This window comes from Macrobrachium rosenbergii, chromosome 24, assembly GCF_040412425.1.
Source record: "Macrobrachium rosenbergii isolate ZJJX-2024 chromosome 24, ASM4041242v1, whole genome shotgun sequence".
Taxonomy (NCBI): Eukaryota; Metazoa; Arthropoda; class Malacostraca; order Decapoda; family Palaemonidae; genus Macrobrachium; species Macrobrachium rosenbergii.
The window spans coordinates 14195121-14220107 of record NC_089764.1 but is presented as its reverse complement, the minus strand read 5'-3'; the positions used below and the strand labels follow the sequence as shown (position 1 = coordinate 14220107).

Below are 24987 nucleotides of genomic sequence, written 5' to 3'. Positions count from 1 at the left end.
GTGGTTCCGTCACTATTCGTTCTCTTCACAGTGCTATGTCTACTAATTTTATAAATCATCACGTCCTACAGTGTTATTAGTGTTGCCACTGCTTTTGCTAATGTTATGCTGTTGTTGCTGAGGTGATTTTATTGTTATTTCTGCAAAGGCTTCAATGTAACTTTCCGCCAGTGCTACACTCCAAGTTCTCTTTCTGCTGACCCTGATCTATTCAGATTGCTGTCGTTGTCTTTCAATAGATGATGTTTTTTGGGTGCCTGTACTCTATGGATAAACAAATCCACTTAATTACTCTGATTAAATTAAGCGATATTTCTACTTAGAAAGTTCTGACTAAAGATATCTATAAAGTTCCAGAGTTCTAGACCCATAGTCGCAGAATATCACTGATCAGGAGGTAAGTGGTAGAGCGAATTTATATATATATTTTTTTTTAAAGAAAAGGAACAGGAAATAAAATCGCAAGGTGATATCGGGATATTAACCTTAGACAATTTTCAGTAGCTCTTGTGTTACTTCAGGTATCTGCATTTTGAATTTATCAAGATAAAATTAGTTTTACCAGATGCTTTACAGTCGATAAAAACTTTCAAAGAGCAAATAAAACAAGGTGATATTCTTTATACATATAATGCCCAGAAAATTACAAACATTTATACAAACAATAAAAGAACTTGTAAATCAGCACACATAAATAATATTAAAAATGATGATAAAAGAAAGCGATGCGAGGTCGAGAAAAAAAAAATCAAAGCTGCTAAGGCAGAAAGAAAATGTATGATGAAAAGAGGGAGAGCAAGTCAGATTAAAAGTCCTATCCTGGCTTTGACGAAGAAGATGCCGGCGCCTGCGCAATGGAGGGTGAGGTAGAGGTGTTCAACGCTTTTGGCTGCAGCTCGTGGTGGATTTGCATCCGGTATAACAAACCCTCAAGCGTCCACATCATTCTAGGCTCGACGTCGTGAAAAGTTATGATGTGAGGACTGCAACAATCTGGCCCCTAAAAAAAAAAAAAACATTCTAGGCGTTGTCTCTTTAACCTGTTCCGGTATAAGAATAAACAATTTATTGTGCAGAAAACTTACAAAATACAGCACAACAGGCAACCCGGACTTGGTATGCGTATAAGGGGGAAGCCCTCTTGAATGAATGGCACTGGCTGTGGTATTATACTAGACAAACGTCATTCATCAGGGCTAATACGGTACTCAGGTAGTATTACAAAATATAAATGCTTACAGATAACTACATAGGGGAATTATAATATATAAGAAAAAAATATTTGAATGTACATTTTTGTGTATAAGCAAACCCGGATTGAGAGAACGAAGGCAAAGAAGCCTTTGAGATTTGTCGTTTAGTTGCAGAGATAAGTCAAAACTCTTTGTTAAAATAATGCATAAAATATTTTCTTTTTTTCAGGTCAACTGGAAAAAGTTTACATAATTCAAGATTGAATGAAACCTTAAAGTAACACCAATTTCAGATTTTCACAGAAATCTCATCATGATAACAATATTATCTTTTGACATCAGTAATCTGTTGTATCTCAATGAAGAGACTATCTTATAAGAAAAACACGTTTATTTTTTGAATAGCTGTTGAGGTTTTATTCGCTAATTGCAATAGCGAACAACAAATCTTCCAAAGGAGTGTCACCCATCATTGGGCAAAGTAAAAGCAGATCCCTCATTATTGAAAACTTAAGACATTAGCAGACAAAAAAAAAAAAAAAAAAATGTAGTCTACTTCAATAAGACAAATTAAGATATTTCTTCCCGAAATCATTCGATTTTTTGGAACGTCTACTCGACAGAGTCCAGACATTTTTTTTTAATTATAACTAGCTGGAAGTTTATGTTTCTTTCGCAATCAGTTGCAATTTTAGCACCATCCAAAAGTATAAAATACAAGATTTATTTATAAAAACCAGCTAACTGGTATAAAGTACGCAGAAAGCTCTTGCCTAAAAGCATTCGGTGCTACTTTGGCTTGTTTTCTACGCGTCACCTCCGAGGTGCTAGTACTAAACATGGCGGAAGCTCAATGGGACGCCGTGTTTAGTACTAGCCTCTCGGGGCTCAAAGACATCGTTTATTAATATAATTTGTCGACCACACAATATAGAAATGCGTGTATATAGTACTTTGATCCCCGAGGGGGTAGCACTAAACATGGCGTCTCATTGAGTTTCCGCCATGTTTCAAAGTAGCACCTCGGAGGTGACGCGTAGATAGCAAGCCAAAGTAGCACCAAGTATTCTTCAACTCAGCGTCAAAATTCTCTTATTAATTTACCAACAACCAAAACGCTCCATGCTCATCAACTTTCACTACTTACCACTTCGTGCTTATACCACAGGTACCTCCAGTACCAGTGGAATTTGTTGATGAGTGGCGCCTTGTAGAAAAGCGACATGGGATTGTGAGAGAAGAACCTGGGTTTCCCGAACGCATCGCGACTGTCACCTGCTTTCACCCCGATAGCTTCCATACACATCCCTGGAAAATAATTTTCTTTTTTAACTGAGCTATACTCTCTCTCTCTCTCTCTCTCTCTCTCTCTCTCTCTCTCTCTCTCTCTCTCTCTCTCTCTCTCTCTTTCTCTCGATGGTACTTAAGATTAGTGATGATGTGAATTTATAACTTTGTTCATCTGTTCTGTATTCTGCAATATCTATATGGCAAGAAGAGTCACCTCCGTGAGAATATTAAAAAATAGACTAAATCATTATGGCAACACTTGTAACGATTCTATAAAAACAAAGACATCTTAGCTACACAGGGAATATTGCAAACAAAATTAGTACACAACGCTATATACACTCAGAGTTGCCCAAAATATTAAACTGAAAAAAACTGCGTACATATAAAAAAAAGTGGCATGAACTATGACAAATTAATCACCAAATGGAACAATGAAAATCGAATAGGGCAAAATTGCCCTTTGAAGGGCCAACAAAAAATCAGATGGTTAATAACAACATAAAATAAAGCAAAGAAGTAAACGGAAATCAATAACGATAAAAAAAAAGGATGGAAATATATGGACGTATTAGACTCTGTTTAAACTTCGCTCAGAGATGAAAGAAACTAATGCTAAAAATATCCGAGTAAAATTAAAGGAAGAACAACTTACACTAGGAGGGCAAAATTTTAAGAAAGAAATTTTAGAGAATATTCTCACTCGACTACACTCGTAACCTGCCCAACTATAGAAAAATCTTTGTATTCAATGCTAGTTTTACATGTTAAAGAATGATTTCTTATTCTATAGTTGGGCAGGTCAGCAACTTTAAAGACTTGTTTACTTTTGAGACGTTTAGAATAAACACGACTTGTTCCCATTTTAAATACTCAGTCCTCAGCTGTTCAACTTTTTTCTTTTTATCTTGACTGTGTTGTAGTCCTTAACGCTTCGTATTGTTTACTTTTCATTTCTGCTTTTAGTTTTACTCTAGACTTTGCTCTGGCAGGTTAGCTCCTCTATTCCTTTAATTATTCATTTATTTTTTAATGGAAACCTTGTGAATAAACCTTGTTTAATTTTTTAAATGTAACTCATTGTGTTTTAATGTAACTTACTGTGTATTTTAAGTATAATTTCCTGTTAAGTTGACTTGTATATAACTATTAATTTTAATTTTGTAATTTTTAAAAAGTCTTTTTAAAACAATTTATTTATATCTATTTTAGAATTCCCTGAGGATGCAATAACGTATTGCGAAACGTTGGAACAAACTGTCAAAATGTCAAATTCCAGTGTGTTCTTGCCCGCCTTCATCTGCCTAGTGTGTATATATATATATATATATATATATATATATATATATATATATATATATATATGTGTGTGTGTGTGTGTGTGTGTGTGTGTGTGTGTGTGTGTGTGTACGTGTCCTTGTAATAATAGTGCTTTTTCATGTTACAATACCTCTTCATTCATAATGAAACAAACAGAAATATTCGAAGGCGTCTAAAACGTTAACAAATAAATTTTCCACTAACATGAAACTTACCTAAGTTGACGTCCTCGGCGCCTTTGCTGTCCATCGATGGGCACAGCGCTTGATTAACGACCTGGAGGCCCTCGCTGACGAATTTTTTGACGGCTTCTCTGCTGAGAACGTAGCCCCCTCCACCGGACATAAAGCCCTTAAATAAAATACACGATAGGTTTATTACTGAAGACCTTTAAATAAAATACCTGAAGATTATAGAAGACCTTTAAATAAATTGCACGAAAGGTCTATTATTGAAGCCTTTTAAATCATAATACCCGAAGGTTTATTGTTGAAGACCTTTGAATAATAATACCCGAAAGGTTTATTATTGAAGACATTTAAATAAAATGCCCGAAAGGTTTAATATTGAAACCATGAAAATAAAATACCCGAAGGTCGAGTACTGGAGCCCGTTTAATAGAATACCCGAATTTTTATCTTGAATCCCCTTAAAAAACACGAAAACTTTATTACCTAAACCCATTAAATAAAATACACGAAAAACTTTATTACCGAAACCCTTTAAATAAAATACACGAAAGGTTTATTACTGGAGACCTTTAAATAAAATGTGCAAAAAGATTATCACTGAAGCCCTTTAAATAAAACACACGAATGGTTTACGAGCATAAGAGGATAGGAAGAATGGGAACAGGCGAAATGAGAAAGCAATAGCTAAGAAAAATGAGATAGAAAGAGAACAAGGACTAAAAAGGATAAGGAAAAGAATGGAAATATTGTAGATAGGAAAAATGCGAAAGGAATGGGGAATATAAACACTGAGAGGATTCTGCCAAGAAATAAACAAATGGAAGAATATGTATATGTATATATATATATATATATATATATATATATATATATATATATATATATATATATATATATATATATATATATATATATATATATATATATGTGTGTGTGTGTGTGTGTGTGTGTGTGTGTGTGTTCATTATTGAGCCACAAATAATCCATCAATTCAGAACTCACTTTGCTTTGAGTATAACTCACATTCAAAGGACATTATACATGACATGACAAGTGCTCCTACCCTAGCCAGGAGCACTTACTATAACTTCCTTTGGGTGTAAGTTATTCCCAAGGTCATGAGAATTCGATGGGTTATTTCGTGGGTTAAAATTTTAAACTACAAAATTATAATGAGTAAAATTAGTGATATATATATAGACTGTTCCCGTAGTATATTTATTTATATTTGTGACTTCTAATACTCTGTATCAGCCCTTCGTCAATGGCTTGGAAATAAAGTCGAAACCAGTCAGGACCTACACCCGTCTCTTATTTTTTACCTGTGGTAATGTGTGATAAATGAATCACGTACAAAAAGTGATTATAATCATATATATATATATATATATATACAAATGTCGCTTAATATCGAAATTACGCTACCTCGGTATATCTGCGTTGAGAATTGTCGCCGAAGGGGAATTTATATAAGTGATAAATGAATTGGATTATATTCATCGACTCCAGTTGATATAGTTTTTTATAGATGTCGTACTGCTTTTATATAGCCTCGACAATGACCCACCTTATGACAGTTCATTATACGTTTGGAACACGCAGCTCTTATATATATATATATATATATATATATATATATATATATATATATATATATATATATATGAATATATATATATATATATATATATATATATAGGTATATATTAAGCGACATTTGTAGCTTCATGATTGTATATAAATCACGGTGTGATAAAAATTTATATATATATATATATATATATATATATATATATATATATATATATATATATATATATATATATATATTTGTAAAAGTACGTGTTTGTTCGTTCTTATGTGTACATAGACGTGCATACGCTTACACAAACAATGAGGGAAGGCGTAATCTTTTTTCCTTCTTCCTAACCTCTCTAATTACTTCCCTCCTTCCTCCCGAGAGACACCTCTCCCGCGCATTCCTACCTGTTTGACAAGTTTCTTGAACTTGACGCCGTAATACACCGGTTCGTCCGGGTTCTTATCGAGAAGAAAATATCTGAGGTTCTCCACAATGACGAAGGTATCGTCGTCAGCTTTCAGGTACCAGTCGTAGGAAGGGTAGTGACGGTCAAGGTGGGTCAAGGCGGCCTTCGTCTTCGCCCAAAGGTACACGTATCCTTCGGGTATGTCCAGGATCTCCGGTTGAAGCTCCTCGTGGCTCTGCGTGCTGGAGAAGCAGAGGGAAAGAGAAGTGAGACGAGCTGGGGACGTTTGTGGAGTAATAAAAGAAGTCGCTAGGAAAACGATTATGTGGAAAAGGCTTGTCATAAAAATCTCTTTGATGTTACCCTGGATGACAGAGATCTTTATTTGTTATACGTGTGTTGCCATTCTTAGTCTCTCTCTCTCTCTCTCTCTCTCTCTCTCTCTCTCTCTCTCTCTCTCTCTCTCTCTCTCTCTCTCAAGTATTTTTTCTTTAGGGTAAAAAACAAAAACAAAAACAGGAGAACGCTGTCGATGGACGCCCTTTCGTGACTGAACAAAGACAAGATTCAAAATTAGCTATGAATTCTTATATTTAAAATCGAAGTCAAGTCATCATGAGAAAATGTACATCCTTGGAACGGCGATTCGTTAATGAATCTTCAGTCTAAAACTGCTCCGAATTAAAGTTTCCAAGTTTGATAAAGCTGGCCACTGCTAACATTATCGAACTCATTTTGATAAAGCTAGTAGTGGCTAACGAAAGCTCACTTTCTAAATTAATATATTTCTCGACAGTTCATATTAATGTGGAATTTCCATTCTCAGTTTGATAAAGCTATCAGTGACTAGCATACGCTCACTTTTTAAATATATATATATATATATATATATATATATATATATATATATATATATATATATATATATATATATATAGAAACCAGTGTTATCAGTACAATCGCCCCGACAAAATTATCAAATTGATCTCAATCTGTCACTATTAAAATAAAGGCATTATACCCTCTATAGGACAAACTGCAAATAGCCGACTCTACAGAACTTTGACAAATTTGAAGAATAATTTGTGGTTCTTCTTAGTATGAATAACTTTCTTTCACAAAGCATTTTGTCACTTTCAATCATTCCTAACATAACTTGAAATGCAATTATACTGCTGATGCCGCTGTAAAGTTACGAACAAAGTTGAGAACAGTGAAGTACTGTTCCTAGTTTGTAGTTTTCGTAACATTCCAACTGACATTATAAACTGTTTATTGGAAACAGTAAACAATCAGCAGGAGAAAAATTCAGCCCTCAGTGAATGCAATACACACCACCAGACTCGGCCGTCAAGATGAATTGTAAACATTTGAAAATGACTCAGAAAACATTTGATAATGTCGTGACGAGCATAAACACCGAGTCTACAAGCCGACTCTCTTTTGAACTCATTCTTTTGCTTTGCATTGATCTGTAAACCAACAGTCGTTAATCATTTGTGACTTCTCACCTTTTTTTTAGAACACTAACCTGAAAAAGACGGTTTTATCGCATCGTTGACCCCAAGTGTTTTTCACATGAAGAGCCGTCTGGTGGGTTGTGGGACCAGTCAAGATGTAACACAGAACTCGAGGACCGTCTTGAGGCGACCCTGTTTAAGATACGAGAGAATGTGTGATCTTTGCACTGTAAACAGTTGACAGAATCCAAACTAAACACTTGTCACTGAGCCATAGTCATTTGGTATAATATTGTCTTGGCGAATGGAGCTATTAAATGCTTCCGTCTAGGCCAGCCACTTTGAAAAGGACATATTATATGCTTTTTGTTTAAAAGGGAGGATATTTAAGTATTAATCAATTTTTATTTTGCTTAAAAACGATTATATTCTTTCCTATAAAAATTAATCTTGATGAAAGTTACAAACGCACTGAATACAGAAGTTTATTCTAACTGCGCAATACACCAATAATTGTCCTAAATGATTAACAGCCATACTTAGAAATCTGCTATTTCCAAACAGGAAAGCATAAAAAAGATGAAGGATAAAAGTAAGAGAGAGAGAGAGAGAGAGAGAGAGAGAGAGAGAGAGAGAGAGAATTACATACTTTTCGAACCCGAAATCTGGTTTTCTGCTGAGCTGCTCTCGTTGTACTCATCCTCCCACGGCTGAAAAAAAATATAAATCATTAACCCTCGTAAATTATGCTCATGGTTCTACATATAGCTAAAAACCCAATAGATAAATCTGGGTTTTTATCTACTCACATGTAATTAAATGTACTGACAAGTCTGCATCTATGTGATCGTCTGTAAAAGTGTCTGCAATTTGTCATTAATTCTTGTCTTGCTGGGTTGAGCTGAATTAGATTTGCGCACGTAGGCTGACAAATTTTGAAACAGAAATAAAAAAGGAAGCCATTTTTGAAATATCATCGACTAAAAGCTTTTATTTGCACCTCTGGTTGTTAATTCTCCAATACCTAAAATTTGGGAACTTTATTTCTAAGCATTACGCTTAAATTTAAATCAAATGATTTACGAGCTTTGAGGCAATAATCTACATGTTCAGTAAAGACCTGTATGCATCTAAATGTTCCATTTTTAGTGTATGGACATTTCTTGCCAAAAATTTGTACGTATTTCATAAGGAAAAATACGGAATTTCGTAATGAGAAAGCGCAGTAGAAGCAAAGATCCTCTTGTATAATACTTTTTCAGAGAAATACTGTCTTTTTAAGAACTGTTTTTTCTACAGGTTTCTGTATTACCTCCTTAATCTATCTGTGACTCATTTAGCCATTTACCACTAACAGAACAACCAGGATAATAGCATACGCCGTAAAATGAATGACGTCAACAGCTAAATTCACAACAGGATCGAGTGAAGGTCCCCTACGGTGAGTCTTAGCCAACTAAGCCCCTCGCTCATTCCTGTACCCTTTCATTAGGAGACCTTAATGATATTTGATGCCCGTGAAATATGATCTATCAATCTCGCCAGAGAATCTCAGCGAAGCCGTAGCCTACCGGAGTCACTTTACAGCTTCCATTTGTTGGGCCTCTTTACCTTCGTCTCATTCGAGAAAGAAATTTTAGGGGGACATGAAATGGAGACAGGACAAAAAGAGAAAGAGGGAAATGAATAACTGCCGTTAGAGAGTCATGAATGTGGCTTACCTCTTTGCTCTTGATGACAGGAAATTACTTGTGTGAAGGACTGTGTGGGATGAAACAGAAACAGATGTCCACCTAGGTGAGGAGGCTTGGGGACTTTCAATAGGTTTTGACGGCGTAACGGACCGCATTCTGTTATGCAGCATTCGGTCTTCTTCTTAAGCTTTAATGATTTCTCTCCCCACCCTCTCTCTATTATATATAGTGTATATATATATATGTTTATATATATATATATATATATATATATATATATATATATATATATATATATATATATATATATATATATGTGTGTGTGTGTGTGTGTGTGTGTGTGTGTGTGTGTGTGTGTGTGTGTGTGTGTATGTGTGGGTGTGTGTATGTATGTGGATGTCTGAGGAAACAAGGGATATGACTGAAACGAGAGGTGAGGCAAAACTGAGGAGTGAGATGCATTTTGTTAATGATGAAGATTTTGAATTAGCAAGAACCAAGTAGTGGAGTTTTGATTCAGAAGTTAAAAGGATAAAAATGATGGTCAGAGTCGAAGGATAGCATATACTATAAAACAATTGGAGAGCTGAGTGGCAGTGCTGGTAAGCGTAAGGATATACCAGTCAAGGACATGGAAGGTAATTTGACCAAAAATGTTGAAATCAGAAATAGATGGAAAGAGAACTTTGAGACAGTTTTTAATATATCAGTCCCCCCAGAAGAGGATATACGGCCTGCTCAGGAAGATTTAAATATTGACGAAGGTGAGATCAGGCTAGAAGAAGTAGTTAAGGCAATAAAACAGTTAAAGAATTATAAGGCACCGGGAGAGGATGGCTCATTCCCTGAAATGTTTAAAATGGAGCGGGATAGATTAGCATTTGTCTTGAAGATATTATTCAATAAAATATGGGTACCAGGGATAACACCTTAATGTTGGAAGAATGGTGTGATCATTAAAGTTACAAAGAAAGGAGATCTGAGTAGGTGTGGTAACTGGAGGGGAATCACTTTGTCACCTGTAGCCTTGAAAATTTTCTGTAATGTTGAATAGGTTGGAGCCAGTGGCTGATGGTATTCTGAGGGATGAACAGGCCGGTTTTAGAAAGGGGCGGGGTTGCAGTGATCAGATCTTCATAGTTAGGCATTTAATGAGGCAAGCAAATGAAATGAAAACTCCGTTAAAGTCTTTGCTTTGTTGATTTTGAAAAGGCCTTTGATGGTATTTCGAGACGGACTATGGGAAAACTCATGAGGCATTATGGAATACCGGAAAAGTTTGTGACGGTTATCATAAACATGCATGAGGGCACATCTAAAGTGATGGTTGATGGGTGTTTGAGTGATCCATTTGAAGTTAAGTCTGGTGTGATTCAGGGTGGCATTCTGTCTCCTCTGTTGTTTGGACTGGTCGTAGATTACGCTATGAGAAGGGTTAAAAGACAAACGGATGCAGGTATACTCTGGGGAGAAAATGGGAAACTTCTTGACTTGGATTATGATGATATGGTTTTGATCTGCGAGGGACCAGAAAAGGTGCAGAGTGTTGGATTGTCTAGTGAGTGAAGGTCAAAAGGCTGGTTTGGTTATTAATAGTGGAAAAACTGAAATCATGAACATGAATATTGAAAATGCACAGAACTGGCTATAATTGAAAGCTTGGTTGTAAAGCAAGTGGATAAGTTTAAATATTTAGGTACTTATTTAGATAAGGATGGTTCTCTGAGCACAGAATTTATGGAAAGATTAAAAACGGCTCATCAGGCAATGGGAATGCTTAAAAATATTTGGAATAATAGCAATTTTTCTGTGCATACAAAAATCAAAATTTATAAGGTAATGGTTAGGAGTATTTTGATTTACGGGCATGAGTCATGGTACAGTACAGTGACTCTGGATAATAAATTCTTAGCATTTGAAAATAAGGCGCTCAGAAGATTATTAGGACTTAATTGGAGGGATATGATATCAAATAACAGGAATTAGAAAAATAACGGGGGTGCAGCCGGTCGATGAGTATGTTAGGTTCTCACGCTGGAAGTGTCTAATCCATGCGTGTAGAAGACAGGGAATAGTACGAGATACACCGGGGTGGGTTGCCCTTTGTTGAAGAGGCAGAGGTAGGCCAAAGTTATACGTGGCTGAGGACAATGAGGCGGGAAGCAGGAGACGAGTGTTGGGGAGATCTTGAGGAGTTAGCCCAGGACAGAATGTGGTGGCGTGAGTTCATCGAGGCCCTATGCATCCTCGTGGGTGCCACAGGAAATGTTTGATTGTGTGATATATATAATATACTGTATATATATATATATATGTGTGTGTGTGTGTGTGTGTGTGTGTGTGTGTGTGTGTGTGTGTGCGTACCGTTCAGCATTAAGACGCTTCCCCAACAAAAGGTGAATTTCTCTCTCTCTCTCTCACTCTCCATAAGCAAAGCATTCCTAATTCAAGTCACAAATGAAAATCCATCAGTTCTCGTACAGAGCGAAACTTCGGCCAGCAAATACCTCATTCATTTGAGTGTCGCGATCACCAGGCTTGTGGACAGACACATCCCCCCTCCGTACTCTGCTCATCTCGACTGTGAAGGCGACGAAGACGTGGAGAACTATCCCCAAGGAGAATCCCAAGCAGAATGTGGATACAGTACGACCCAGCGACCGTAAACTTCGCACCATTTTGTCGATACCTGTTTGTGAGAAAAAGAAAATCGTAATGCGCATCTGATTATTATGCCGTTGCGACCTCTTTTGCGCTGAAATGAGACTGTATTCAGTCATACTTTAAAGCGCAGTGATAATTAATTCTTAAATCACATCCGGTGTGGGCTGTTCATTTAATTATCCGGTTAGGAAATGTGAATTTAATTGTCAAAAATGCAAGGATGAAAATATAAAAACCTTTTTATCATGATCTTCTTACTGATGAAATTAGTATCAGAGTGCTAGCGCTGACAACAAGCAGATGTCAATAAAGCCCCATGTGCCTTATGAATATGAATTACGGTTATTTGTAGTTTGTAGATTAAACAAACAATATCCTCGAAACAATTTCATTGAAATAACAATTTCACTGTCGAAATTCCTGAAAAGGAATAAATAAATAGATGAATTAATTCATGAATGAATAGAGGATTAAACAGAACACTAATAAAGAAAAGAAGGAAAACCAAGCCTTTTAGAATGATTATAGGCATAAAAATGATCATCATATCAATAAGGCTTACTAGAGCGTTTTTTGTTCCTGCTCTTTAGATATGTAAATCGTGTCCTCGAAAAAATAGACAGTTTAACTCTTACTCAAATTACTGTCCTCGCCACATTCTAATGTTTTAACGCAAATTTCTAAAAAAAATCAGAAAAATTGTTAAGAAACCCTACAAGACAGAGTAAATAAAGAATAATATATATATATATATATATATATATATATATATATATATATATATATATGTATATATATATATATATATATATATATATATATATATAGTATGTGTGTGTGTGTGTGTGTGTGTGTGTGTATGCATATATTATAATACACACACACACAATGTCTTGGAAATAAAGTCGAAACCGGTCAGGAAACCTGTGGTAATGTGTGATAAATGAATCACGTACAAAAGTGATTATAATCATATATATATATATATATATATATATATATATATATATATATATATATATATATATATATATATATATGTGTGTATATATATATGTATATATGTGTGTGTGTGTGTGTGTGTGTGTGTGTGTACTTTGATTCCAAACTCGGTTGAACTCGAGTATTCTCTTGAATTTCTTTCATTTGTAAAATAAACAAGAAACAAGAAACTGAAAAACACAATAGGTTTAATAGGTCTACCGGAATTACTCAGTTCAAAAGAAGCCTCGTAAATCTCTGCTGAATGAGATTGCACATAAAAATGAAGCTTCATCCCACATTTGTATAAAGGAGAAAATTTGAAACAGAAAACGATACAGAAACGGCGGTAAATCTTTGTTAATTTACTGTTATGGTTTTAGTCTACTGCATTCATAGGTATCAAAAGGCATTGCGATTTCTACTTTATTAACGTGTTTGGAGAGAGAGAGAGAGAGAGAGAGAGAGAGAGAGGGAACAACTGTGTCCTGTTCAGGCAAACATTTTGTTAATTACTCGATCGAAGAATGGAAGTTCTTTGCATTGTTTAATCAAGTGGCGGGGAGGGGGGGAATATGGTGCATTCCGGGGAACTGAATATTTAACGGAGTAATGAAGAACTCAAGTGTATTCCGGGGAACTGAATATTTAACGGAGTAATGAAGAACTCAAGTGTATTCCGGGGAACTGAATATTTAACGGAGTAATGAGGAACTCAAGCGTGTGGACAAAATGAAGCATACACTAGTCTATTGTTTCTGTGGGTTAATAACCGAATGCAGAATACAAACACTTGTGACATAAAGGCCAAGTGATACGGAAGTTTACGTTGTACTACACTTGGCTCTTATGTTAACTAGTCTACAAAGACATCAATCCTTTTGCTTAAAAAGATAGGATTTTGTCTTTTACAAACCATATACACATTTTCAACTTCAACTGTCACGGTCAAACACGATATATCCACCAGAAAGAAATCTGTCAAGATTCACCTTCATGAACTAAAAGAAATTAAAAAAAAAAAAAGAACAAAGTAACAAGTCTATGGCGCAGAAATGCCTCATATTTAGTAGCGACAGAAAGTACAATGAACACGTTTCCAACACTGTTTTTACCCACCTTTCCAAAACGTTCCTTGAAAATTTCTTGTCGACACAGATTAATCTTTGGGTGTTCCGTTAACTCACTTCTTGCTTACGCGAGGCAGTTTCACGTAGCAATCCAGTGCAATCCATTTTGTAGGCAAGTCCTTTCCAATGACTTAAAATTTTCTTGTGATCGTGTAAGTCAATCCAAAGATAAAATGGTTTAGCTAAAAGATAATGCACTGCAGCACCTTTAGATAAATACACGGCAAGGGTTCAGCGTAAGCAGCGATCGCTACAGTGACTAGACTCATTCTACACTACTGGTTCAGAGGCGATCGCTCTAAGGCGAGTTGCCCGCTATAGTTTAATCCTCTCTCGCAGGTGGCAAGTCGTGATTTTGCGTCACCTTTTCGTTAAGTAACCTCAAGTTATATTTTCTACTGTTTCCGGTTTCAAACAGCAGTTAATTAGAAATCAGCCTGTATTTGCAAATTTTTTCCCATGATGCAAAGCGATGATTATAGCCTCTTTTAAACTGGTCAGGAAAGAAGTGGCCGCAGGTAAGCCGTTGGTCCCGCAACCGTAACCATAAAGTCTCATTATTATGAAGTAACTGGATTCCAGCGATTGTTGAATTACAGTTACACGTTGCAGCTATCGTCAGTAGCAAGCGCCGCTTGAGGGAGTCGCTTTTCAAAGAATAATTGTCGGCTTTTTATCCGTCAATAACACGGCAAAACGAAAAACTTCGGAGTTATATGCGGAGGGTTTAACATGATTCCGGTCATGGTCTCGGTAGCATATGTTGTAGGACACGATTCATCATAGTTGCCCCTCTCCTCTCTCTCTCTCTCTCTCTCTCTCTCTCTCTCTCTCTCTATATATATATATATATATATATATATATATATATATATATATATATATATATATATATATATACTTATGAAAAGCATTGTGCCTCTGCAGATATTTATCGTTGCATCCATAATATGCAGCTGCGAACCTATAGGCGGAAAATAAAATCATTGTTATAATAACGAAGGGTAACGGTTTGTTTATCTGCAATCGTATGGCAGTCACTTTCGTAAAAAAAAAAAAAAAAAAAAATCACAGAGGCGATCATTGGTGGTCACTAACCGTGAAAAGGTTTTGTGGATGTTTGTGTAGGACGCGCTTGATGACGTATCTTTAGCTTTAATATTCCTTTATTTTTAATTTATGTGTGGAATTACCATGATTTCAGATAAGGCCAGGTTCCTGCTTCGTATTTTTTTTAAAGATGATTTTCGTCTAATTTAAATACCTTTATTTAAATTGCCTACAGAATTCCACATCAAGATAATTCCCTGAAATACATAATTATTTGACAGGTGTAATATAAATGGAACAGAAACTCTCAAAACTAAAGGTCCTGTAATGAATAATGAAAGTCTACATTTAAAAAAAGTCATAATAAATTTTGCCGTGTACTTATTAATCTATGTTGAACTTATCCGATTTCCCACGAGAAAATCAGTTAATAAGTACATACCTGGAACAACATTTTAGTAACAAGGTGTTTAAATTATATATATATAAAAATATATATAGCGCGGGAGAGATTAGATATAAATCATGAAAGAAGTAAAGGCCAAAAAAAAAGTAATCATGAGAGCACTCTCTATTACTGTAGTTGGAACTAACTCAGAGCTTGAATGAAAAGAGTAATAGTTTGGAAGTTATTTTCTCCTCTTCTTGATTACCAGGTCTTTCTTTTTTTACTGATGGAATATTATACATTAAGGTAAGAACGAGGATGGTCGATTTGCTTTTAACAATTAGAAAAGAAAGGCCCAAATAAAAATAAAAAAAATAAAAAAAACCAGCGAATCCTAGTATCACTGAGACTTGAGAAGGGAAGGCAAAGAACTTGGTTGACAGCCCAGTGCAAACACACCTGAAACAGGGAATTAAACGCCGACGTCCTCATGAGTTCAGTGGCTTGGTTTATTCGTGAACTGCGTTTTTATCAGTTTTGTTTGAACAGAGAGCCAATTTTATTTGAAAAGAAATTCGCTTCGGTCTATTCTGCAATGGTATATCGAACTCGGTCATGAGTTCCGTTATCAACAACCCTGTTTTCATTTCTATTTTGAACTGTTCGTTGGCCTAATATATCTCCTATTGTGTATTCCTATCGAGTGAATGAAGCTGGAGGTCTTTAATTATTATTAGGTCATAGATTGTGACGTCAGTGACTCTGCACCGACGTACATTTGCATATATAAACAAGCAAATTCAAAGAGCACAATAGCACAGACCAAAACCTTCTCTATTGTTCTTTTTCCCCTCAGGATTTCCGCTGCATAAACGCTGCTCTTTTGTTTTGTTCTGGCACATTCAGAGCAAAAGCATTGTTATAGTTAAGTAACGTTGCAGAGATTGGTGAAGTGTTTATAAGGGAACGAATTTAAAAGGGACTGTTCTAATCAAAGCATCTCATGCATGTGATTAAGGTTAATTACCTAAACATAAGCACGCTTCAGTCCATGAGCGCGCGCAAGGGTCTGGGGAGAGGGTGGTTTAATATCCCGTGAAGGTAACTGCCATTTCATACCGAATAATGTTGGTTTTTTCAAACAGTATATTGTCAGTTCAGTTATCACCATTCTTTTATACTCCGTTACTCTGTTTATTGCAAAACCGAATAAAGTACACTCCAGAAAAACTGTTTATTTTCAAAACCCTCTTCTTTCAAAACTATTACGGACGGGTCTCTTCCAGTTTTCAGTTTATCAGCACAAGCACACGCGCACAGAAAAGACATATACTGCTCTGGAGAAGTCATCAATGACAAAACCAAAGATCATTTTCTTTCATCAGGAAAAAGCCAAGGGAAAGGAGAACTTGAGATCTTCATCTGTCTGAGACCGACAAGCAGAGAGGAAAAGAAGGAAAGAAAAAAGACATTATGTTAAGATTATGGTAAAAAAAGAGAGGCAATTAAAAAGCATTCCTCAGCTGGATGGTGGCCGGGAAGAGAGCGTCACGGAACCGACAGAGTGATGTCAAATGTGGTCTCCCGACATGTGTTACGTGAGCAACGGACCGGAAGAATCAAAGCCTAAAGGTCTAGGCCTTGCGGAAAGTGAGCCTAAATTAGAGCGTTTATTGCCTTTGATTCATCATTTTTACCTAAATGACTAAGAAGTTATTTTTCCGTCGACGATTTTTTATAGGATCAAAATTGAAGTGGGTAACCTTAATACTGTAGGCTATAGCGAGATATTCGAGGAAGTTAAAATTATTATTATCTTAATGGGCTCGTAAGCTTTGAATGAAAGTGTATGTTCAAAATTGTTTATACAGGACGCTTAATGTAATAAACTGAATTTTCTTGTAATATTATTTTTCCAAGTTATTTATGTGTTTATTAATTTATTTTTGAGTTACGTATATATTTTTCTATCGCTCTAAATATAGGTGGGCTATCACTAAAAGTCAGGCAAGGTCACGGGGTGGGTGGTCCTGATTCAGATATGAGGGCAGTGGCGTGGCCACCGAGAGTGGTCTTGATATAGACCTATGCCTATAATGCAGATCTTAAGAAAAAAATATATGTATAACGTCGAAACAACATGCCTGCTTTAAAGGTCAGTATTAGCGATTTATGTAATTTCTTCCATAACAAGCTCGAGGCAATGCAAACGCCTTAAATTCTGATAGATGAGAGACAAATGGCTCTAAATTAGGCTTATAATGTCCATCATCATAAACAGAGATATGCCGTGTGGGATCTTACAATAACAAACTCTATTGTTTGGAATGATGTCGTTGGGAACGTTACCATTCAAGTGCATACGCCATCTGGATTTGTGAGCCCTTATATCTCCCGCAATGTAACCTTGCTGGGGTGTACATTTTTAAAAAGATACACAAGGCTAAGAGTGGCGCATGTGTTTGCAAGGGGATGACCGATGACTTCACTTGGCAGTGGCAGCTTAGTGCGGCTTCCTTTGATATGTACAAGCCACAGGAAAGTAGTCTCTGGGAAACTCAAAATAAAGTTTCATCTGAAGAAAAAGGAAAGCATTGACAAATATCAATATCTCCTTATAAGGAGACATCAATGAATCATCATAATTCACAACCGAGGAGTAACGGGCACGTGACGCCACTGAGTTTTTGCTCCATCCGCAAGGGTGAATGAGCGCCTTGTGGCGTCATTGGAAACCCATCCTAACCGTGCAAAGGGATAGTAGGTGGTGGGATGAGCTTATTTGTTCTTGATTACTACCGCAGGACTTTAGCTTTGATGAGAACATCACTCGTGGTTTGTCAAGGCACGTACCCTTCCGGGACCTTGACCCCTCTGTCAGGAAGTTGACACCGCCTGTAGTGGTTTTTGTACTTCATTGAAATTCGTGTCATGCTCTGGAAATTTGCTCTATTAGGTAAGAAACCTAATGACGCAAATTAAAGAAACGTTATTCCAATGCATCCATGATATTTCTTGAGAAATATCGAGCTGAACAGACGCCTCAGTAAGAAGAAGCATCTCTTAACTGATTAACTGACGTCCATTTAAAACGTATGAACGATATAAGGTTAACTTCTGGGAAGAAGAAGAAATATGCAGTTTTCTAGCTATTGCAAAAACTTTAATCCTTCTCAAAATTTTTGCATTTCGTTTAGAGACGTACCAACTTCTGGTTTTTATTTATTTGTCTATTTTTTATATGAGCTCCTTGAAAAGTGTTTCATTTCAAAAGTAAAAATATTAAGTTCTGAGGTTTAAGATAGAATTTTTTAAAGAAAAATAAGTAAATATTTTAAAAAAGATATGGCCATTAAAAGTAAATTATAACACAATTACAAAACCTGAAATTACAACTCAAGTAATAAAAGCACAAAAATTAACTATTACAGGAAGGTCGGTTAGTCGATTTTAATAACCAAAAAAAGTTAGGTGAAGGTATTTAACCACTCGTCGTTGCACGAAGGATGATCTTGAGTCCTGGAAATACAACGATTACCTTCGAAAATTTAAGAAAAAAACAGATTACCTTTGAAAATTCAACAGAATAAAAAGCATCGGATTACCTTCGAAAATTGAACAGAACAAGACGCAACAGCTTACTTTTAGGAATTTAGCAGTGTGAAGCAACTGGCGCTTGATGGGATGTGAAAGGATGACTAAGCGGTTAAAAAGTAAAAATAATAATATAAAAGAAACAAAAAGAGAAGGAAAAGCGACGAACAGTATGAATTGAAACATTAACCTTAATTAAACAGCTATAAACCTAACCGTCATGATAAGTCGCCTGTAATTGCAAAGCTCTGATGAACGCTCTCAAAAAAGAAAAATCTTTAGCGCCAAAGAAAACGGAGGATGTGCTACGTGCAGAATGGTATTAACTGCGCAGTTGCCAATATTTTTTCCCACGTCCCACACAAGATTGCATCTGGATAAGAGCCAATGGAAACGGTGCTTTGATTTTAAAGAATGACGTGATTTTTAGCCGGGTTTCATGAGAAGCAAGTGTACTAAACGGTAAATTGTAAGGTATTTCTGCACCCACCACTTAAAAACATTGACCAAAATTCTGACAAGTAAAATTTTTGTCTGTTACCGTAGAAGATTTGTATGTTTTAATATACAAAACATACATATCTTGTAAATCATCCTACATATCAGATTTATTACTAAAAATCCATCCTTGGATTATTTGCAGAATACTTTTACAAACATTTATTACTAAAAATCCATCCTTGGATTATTTGCAGAATACTTTTACAAACATTTAACAATAGGATGATCTATGCAATACATTTTAGAATCAGTTTCCCAATCAGGGAACCTTGAATTTCAAATGTAAATAAAAGAAAAAGATTCCCATACAATTCTGTCTCTAATCTATGTCCCGCACCACTGAGTTCCAATAATAAAAGAAAATGCAATAGTCACTGCCACATACAGCCTTTAAATGCTGAATCAACCCTTTACGAAAAACTTTCACATTAACCATTTCAGGCCCTACACAGAAGGCTCATCAACATCAAAACCAGGCCTCTTAGACACAAAGCACTTTCTTGAACGCACTTCAACACTTTTTGGATTTTAGGGACATTTGGTCCCAGTGTTTCTTCCTTCTGTCACTCTTCATGTCTTTCCTTCTCCTTTCTCCAAACACTTCCGAATTCGTTCTCTGTTCTCCCCACGTGACCAAACTATCTTAAAACACTCTCATCCATCTTTTGACCCCAGCTAACTTTCTTACCACTTCTCAGTTACTTGAGAAGTTTGAAAGTAAAAGAAAAAGCTTTACGTGACTTTCATAAACCTAGAAAAAGCTGATGTTAAAGTAAATACAGACCTAATGTTGAGGGCTTATAGTTTGTAGGGTTATTTGTTGAGGGTGATTAAATGCTCTCATGATTGCAGCAAAACGTCTTTAAATATGAAGATAGGAGTGTGACTAAGTTAAGTATATCTTAGTTTAACCAGACCACTGAGCTGATTAACAGCTCTCCTATGGCTGGCCCGAAGGATTAGACTTATTTTACTCGGCTAAGAACCGATTGGTTACCTAGCAACGGGACCTACAGCTTATTGTGGAATCCGAACCACGTTATGACGAGAAATGAATTTCTATCAGCAGAAATAAATTCCTTTAATTCTTCACTGGCCGGTCGGAGAATCGAACGCTGGGCCAACAGCGTGCTAGCCGAGAGCTCTAGCCATCCCTCCAATGAAAGACTGGTTTGGTGTAAATGTGAGAGTATGAGACAAAGTTATCTTTTGTGTCCAGAGCTACTTAACATCATTATGGTTAGTGATACAAGAAGTCAGAAAAAGGACGGTAAAATTACTAGCAGGGTCAAAGTTATGAGGTAAGAAAAGGCGTCGTGAATGATAGCTGATGTTTGCAGACGAAATAGCGTTGATTATGGATAGCGAATATAAATTACAAAAACTAACGGAAATGTTTGAAAGTGATGAAACTGCAAAGACAGATGAAAATGCTGAAATAGTTTACAAGAGGAGGAAGTTCAAAGTGAATGTGAATAAAAGTGGTGTTATGCAGGTAGGTGGAGGCCCGGAAAGAGAGAAAATTAATGAATGGTGGAAGCACAGAGACACTTGATGCATATGGAAGTGATGTATTGGACGACGGTAGCGTAAATAAGAGGTGAGTCACTCAGTATGAGTTTCTGAAACCACAGCTAGGATTTATGAAGAGATTGTCGAGTTAACACTACTTCATGACAGTGACAAAGAGAGTTGCAGCTGTCTGAATGATTTGCGAAGGTATTGTACTCATGCAAGAAGTTTAAAGGATGACCAATGTGGAAATGCAAAGTAGAATCGTGTATATATATATATATATATATATATATATATATATATATATATATATATATATATATATATATATATATATATATATATATAAATAAATAACTGTATTTGTGTGTATAAAGTATCTCTCTCACTTATTTTTCAACATTCAATTTTTTCCCTTATGAGACGCTGGCAAGAGAGAGAGAGAGAGAGAAAAATAGGTGGTCAGAAATAGGTGTTCATGAGGCTGTGTGTGTGTGTGAGAGAGAGAGAGAGAGAGAGAGAGAGAGAGAGAGAGAGAGAGAGAGAGAGAGAGAGAGAGAGGTGCTCACGGGGATGTGAACATGTGTGCAAATTCGTGATTGTTTTGACAGCCACCACGTTTACAGCAACGATATTGACATTAGATGCAAAGACAATCAATAAATCAATCACTTATTCACAGTCAGAAATATACTGAGAACTGTTACAACCGCAGAGCGAGAAAGAGACCGGGATCTGCCGGCAATTAAGCAAACGTTGGCGCGACAGGTGTTTTTTGACAGGTGTTTCAAGTAGCACAGTTTGAAGGTCAGTGATGAAGTGCCGTGGTCCTCAGACACCTATTATAGCATCATGGATGTCTAACATTATTATTATTATTATTATTATTATTATTATTATTATTATTATTGTTGTTGTTTTTGTTGGTGTTGTTGTTGCTGTTGTTGTTGTTTGTACCGGGCATAAGTTACTAAAAATTAAAATGCACTTTATATCCATATTTAAATATGCAGTCGTCCAACCCAGGCATATCATTGTTACCCGTTTTTCTCTAGCAGTCGAATCAGGTTTGGTATTCTCATCAGAGATAAACATCTTCATCGTGAAAGAAATCTGCGTTAAATAACTGATTCTGAAAACTGCATAAATGAATGTTAAGCAAGCTATCCAATACACACTATAGCGCCTTACCTTCGACAAAACTACTAAAGAAGTTCCTTCATATGAAGTAGAAAAAGCTAGATGCTGCTAGCCCAGGGTACCCATTTGGAAAGCAGCCCCGTACAGGAAAAGATATTGAGAAGTAAAAGACAAACTGCTAAAAAATAATAACAAAGAACAAACAAATAATGAATGGGCCTGTCTGTGCACTATTTCAGACATTTCTTGTCGACTTCCCGCCTTAAATTTCGCTAATAGAATCATCCATACAAAAAGTGGCCATAAAACAGTCCCTTTTTTATAATTTTTATCGTACGGTTATTTTAATCGCTCTGACTAAAATTGGCTCTGACTGAGAGGTACTTTGATGATTCCAACCGCAAGAAAGCTAAACAAGTAACAATTACAAAATGTCAAGTGAGAAGATATTAAATGCCAAGGTCTAGGCCTATAGGATCCTTTAAACGCCTGCGACTCCTCATTATCATTTTGAGACTGTTGAAACAGTTGGCGAGGCAATCAGGTGGCCGACGAAGCCCGTAAAATATCTATTCCCTGCCAATGGGGAGGCAAATGACCCAGAGGGCAGATCGAGGCGAAGTCTGAGGGATCAAGGGAGGTGACGAGTGACAGGAGATCGCCATAGGACGCTAGCCACTGTGGCCACTCAGGGTTACATCAAGGTCTAGGGAGTATACTCTCTAGACCTTGGGTTTCATGACGGAACTAAAGGACAAATCGTGCGAATGTTTACTCAAGGATCGTTGACGTCTGGCCAGCGCTGCTTTAGCGGCTCGTTATTTCTAGTGGCTGCTGGTATTATCGTTCATCTGTGCTGCTTGTTTTTATTGCAGAATACGGCAGTCTGCAAGAGAGCTTTGCTCCTTAATCCCATAGAGAATATCTTGTTAAATCAATTGTCGTGTATATAAATCATACAAACTTAGTGCTAGGTTTTCATTTACCTCTTTGGTTTTACACGCATACTATAACTATTTAACTATAATTGCAAAGAATGCAGCTCAAACGCTAAAATAACATATTAATGAATAATGGAGTATATACATTGTTTATGTAACAGTTCAGCAGTTCCATTCATAATAACCCACAACCTTAATACCAAAGAAAAGAAGGTTGGAAGAGTTTATATTACTTGTATGGAGAGAGAGAGAGAGAGAGAGAGAGAGAGAGAGAGAGAGAGAGAGAGAGAGAAACTGCTGTTAACGTGTGCTCGAGACTACACTTTATTCCGTTTCAAAATCCCATCAACTTGGCATTCACAAATTATTAACAAAATAGATTAACTTCTGATGGCTGATGTCATAGAAGATAAAGGGATGTCTTATTACTCTTATAATATTTGCTTATAAACTGTCTATTATAACCAATTTCGCAAAGAGTAGAAACATTATTTTGGCTTTTTGTTATCTGTGATTTTTATTTTCTTTACTGAAAGGCTTCAAGTAAAAATTTGGTACCTTTTACATTGAACTGATTTTATGTTTACTATTCTCTGAGGAGTGACTTTTTGATTAGAGAAAACAAGAATTGAGAAGATATTTTCTTTTATGTTTTTCTTTCACATAAAGCGTCGTTGCCGTTGGACGGTGGAAGTTGCATTCATCAAAAGAATGAAAATGAAAAACCCCATTTAAATAAACAAACAAGGGACAGACCCTATTTGGAGGGATACAAACGGATATCCTTAGCTTTCTGGGACTCTAGGATCAGAAACTCTCTCTCTCTCTCTCACACACACACACACACACACACACACACACACACACACACACACACACACACACATATATATATATATATATATATATATATATATATATATATATATATATATATGAAATTTTTATTATCATCCGAGGCACTCTGTTAAATAGCAGATTATTTCAACCGAGTGCCTCGGATGATAATAAAATTTTTCATATATATATATATATATATATATATATATATATATATATATATATATATATATATATATATATATATATACTGATTTTCGCATTCAGAAAATTAGGATCATAGCCATAGGGATGTACTATGAAACACGAATAAACTTTTTGTAGTTTGCCATGTGCTTTTTGTAAATTGTTGTCGCAGTATTTTTTCTTGATTTACATTATTGAATATTTTCTTACTTCTTTAATGATTAAAAACTGACGCGAATCAGCTGATATTTACCAAACAAAACATTAAGACCCTTGGAATTTTCAAATATGATTTAATCTACTAGCCATTTTCTTTTTTGGTGCACATAAGGACAATTACTATATTTTGCTCATGCAGGAAGTGCGTGATACAATGCATTATTAGACATGATTTTTAACTTTACAGCGATTTAATGTGATCACCTTTAGGTAAGAATTTGATTGAAATTTCCATTTGTCTATGCAGATCTCCGTACTCTGATAATAAAGGATAAAAGAAGAGGTACTCACCAGTTTCAATAGCTTCCACAATAGTCTGATGGCCCATTTTGAAATTGTGACACGTTGGTAACAGTACCAAAGGAAGGTTGCTCTGTCACTCTTTTCCTCCGGACTCGAGCAAGAACTGGGTGCCCGAGACGTTCACTCACTCTTGCATGGCTTCGATGGTGACTGACTCACTTCCATTGGGCATCTTTGTCGACGTAACAGTGTGTATATATATATATATATATATATATATATATATATATATATATATATATATATATATATATAATATATAAAGCAGCTGGGAAGTTACGACAATTTTGAAGATGCATTTCGATGTTTCCTGTTTCCACGAAAATAACGAAAACATAAGAACCAACTGTTGCTCCCCGACAAATCTCGTTTTTTGAGCTACGAGATATCTCAAAATGA

General features: G+C 35.9%; 1 protein-coding gene across 2 annotated transcripts; it reads right to left on the bottom strand.

Annotated features, from left to right (window-relative positions):
* Nucleotides 1-614: 614 nt before the first annotated feature.
* Nucleotides 615-24710, bottom strand: LOC136851883 (glycoprotein-N-acetylgalactosamine 3-beta-galactosyltransferase 1-like). 2 transcript variants are annotated; one of them, XM_067126211.1, is made up of 8 exons: nucleotides 24577-24710; nucleotides 11644-11825; nucleotides 8092-8152; nucleotides 7514-7634; nucleotides 5981-6224; nucleotides 4019-4154; nucleotides 2341-2501; nucleotides 615-1000 (listed from the first exon to the last, which is right to left on the bottom strand). In XM_067126211.1, the coding sequence occupies exons 1-8, from the start codon at nucleotides 24611-24613 to the stop codon at nucleotides 815-817; spliced, it is 1128 nt and encodes a 375-aa protein (XP_066982312.1). In that variant the 5' UTR covers nucleotides 24614-24710; the 3' UTR covers nucleotides 615-814. The 2 variants fall into 2 exon arrangements, with proteins under 2 accessions (XP_066982312.1, XP_066982313.1); XM_067126212.1 differs by lacking the exon at nucleotides 24577-24710 and adding an exon at nucleotides 13901-14404.
* Nucleotides 24711-24987: the final 277 nt, after the last annotated feature.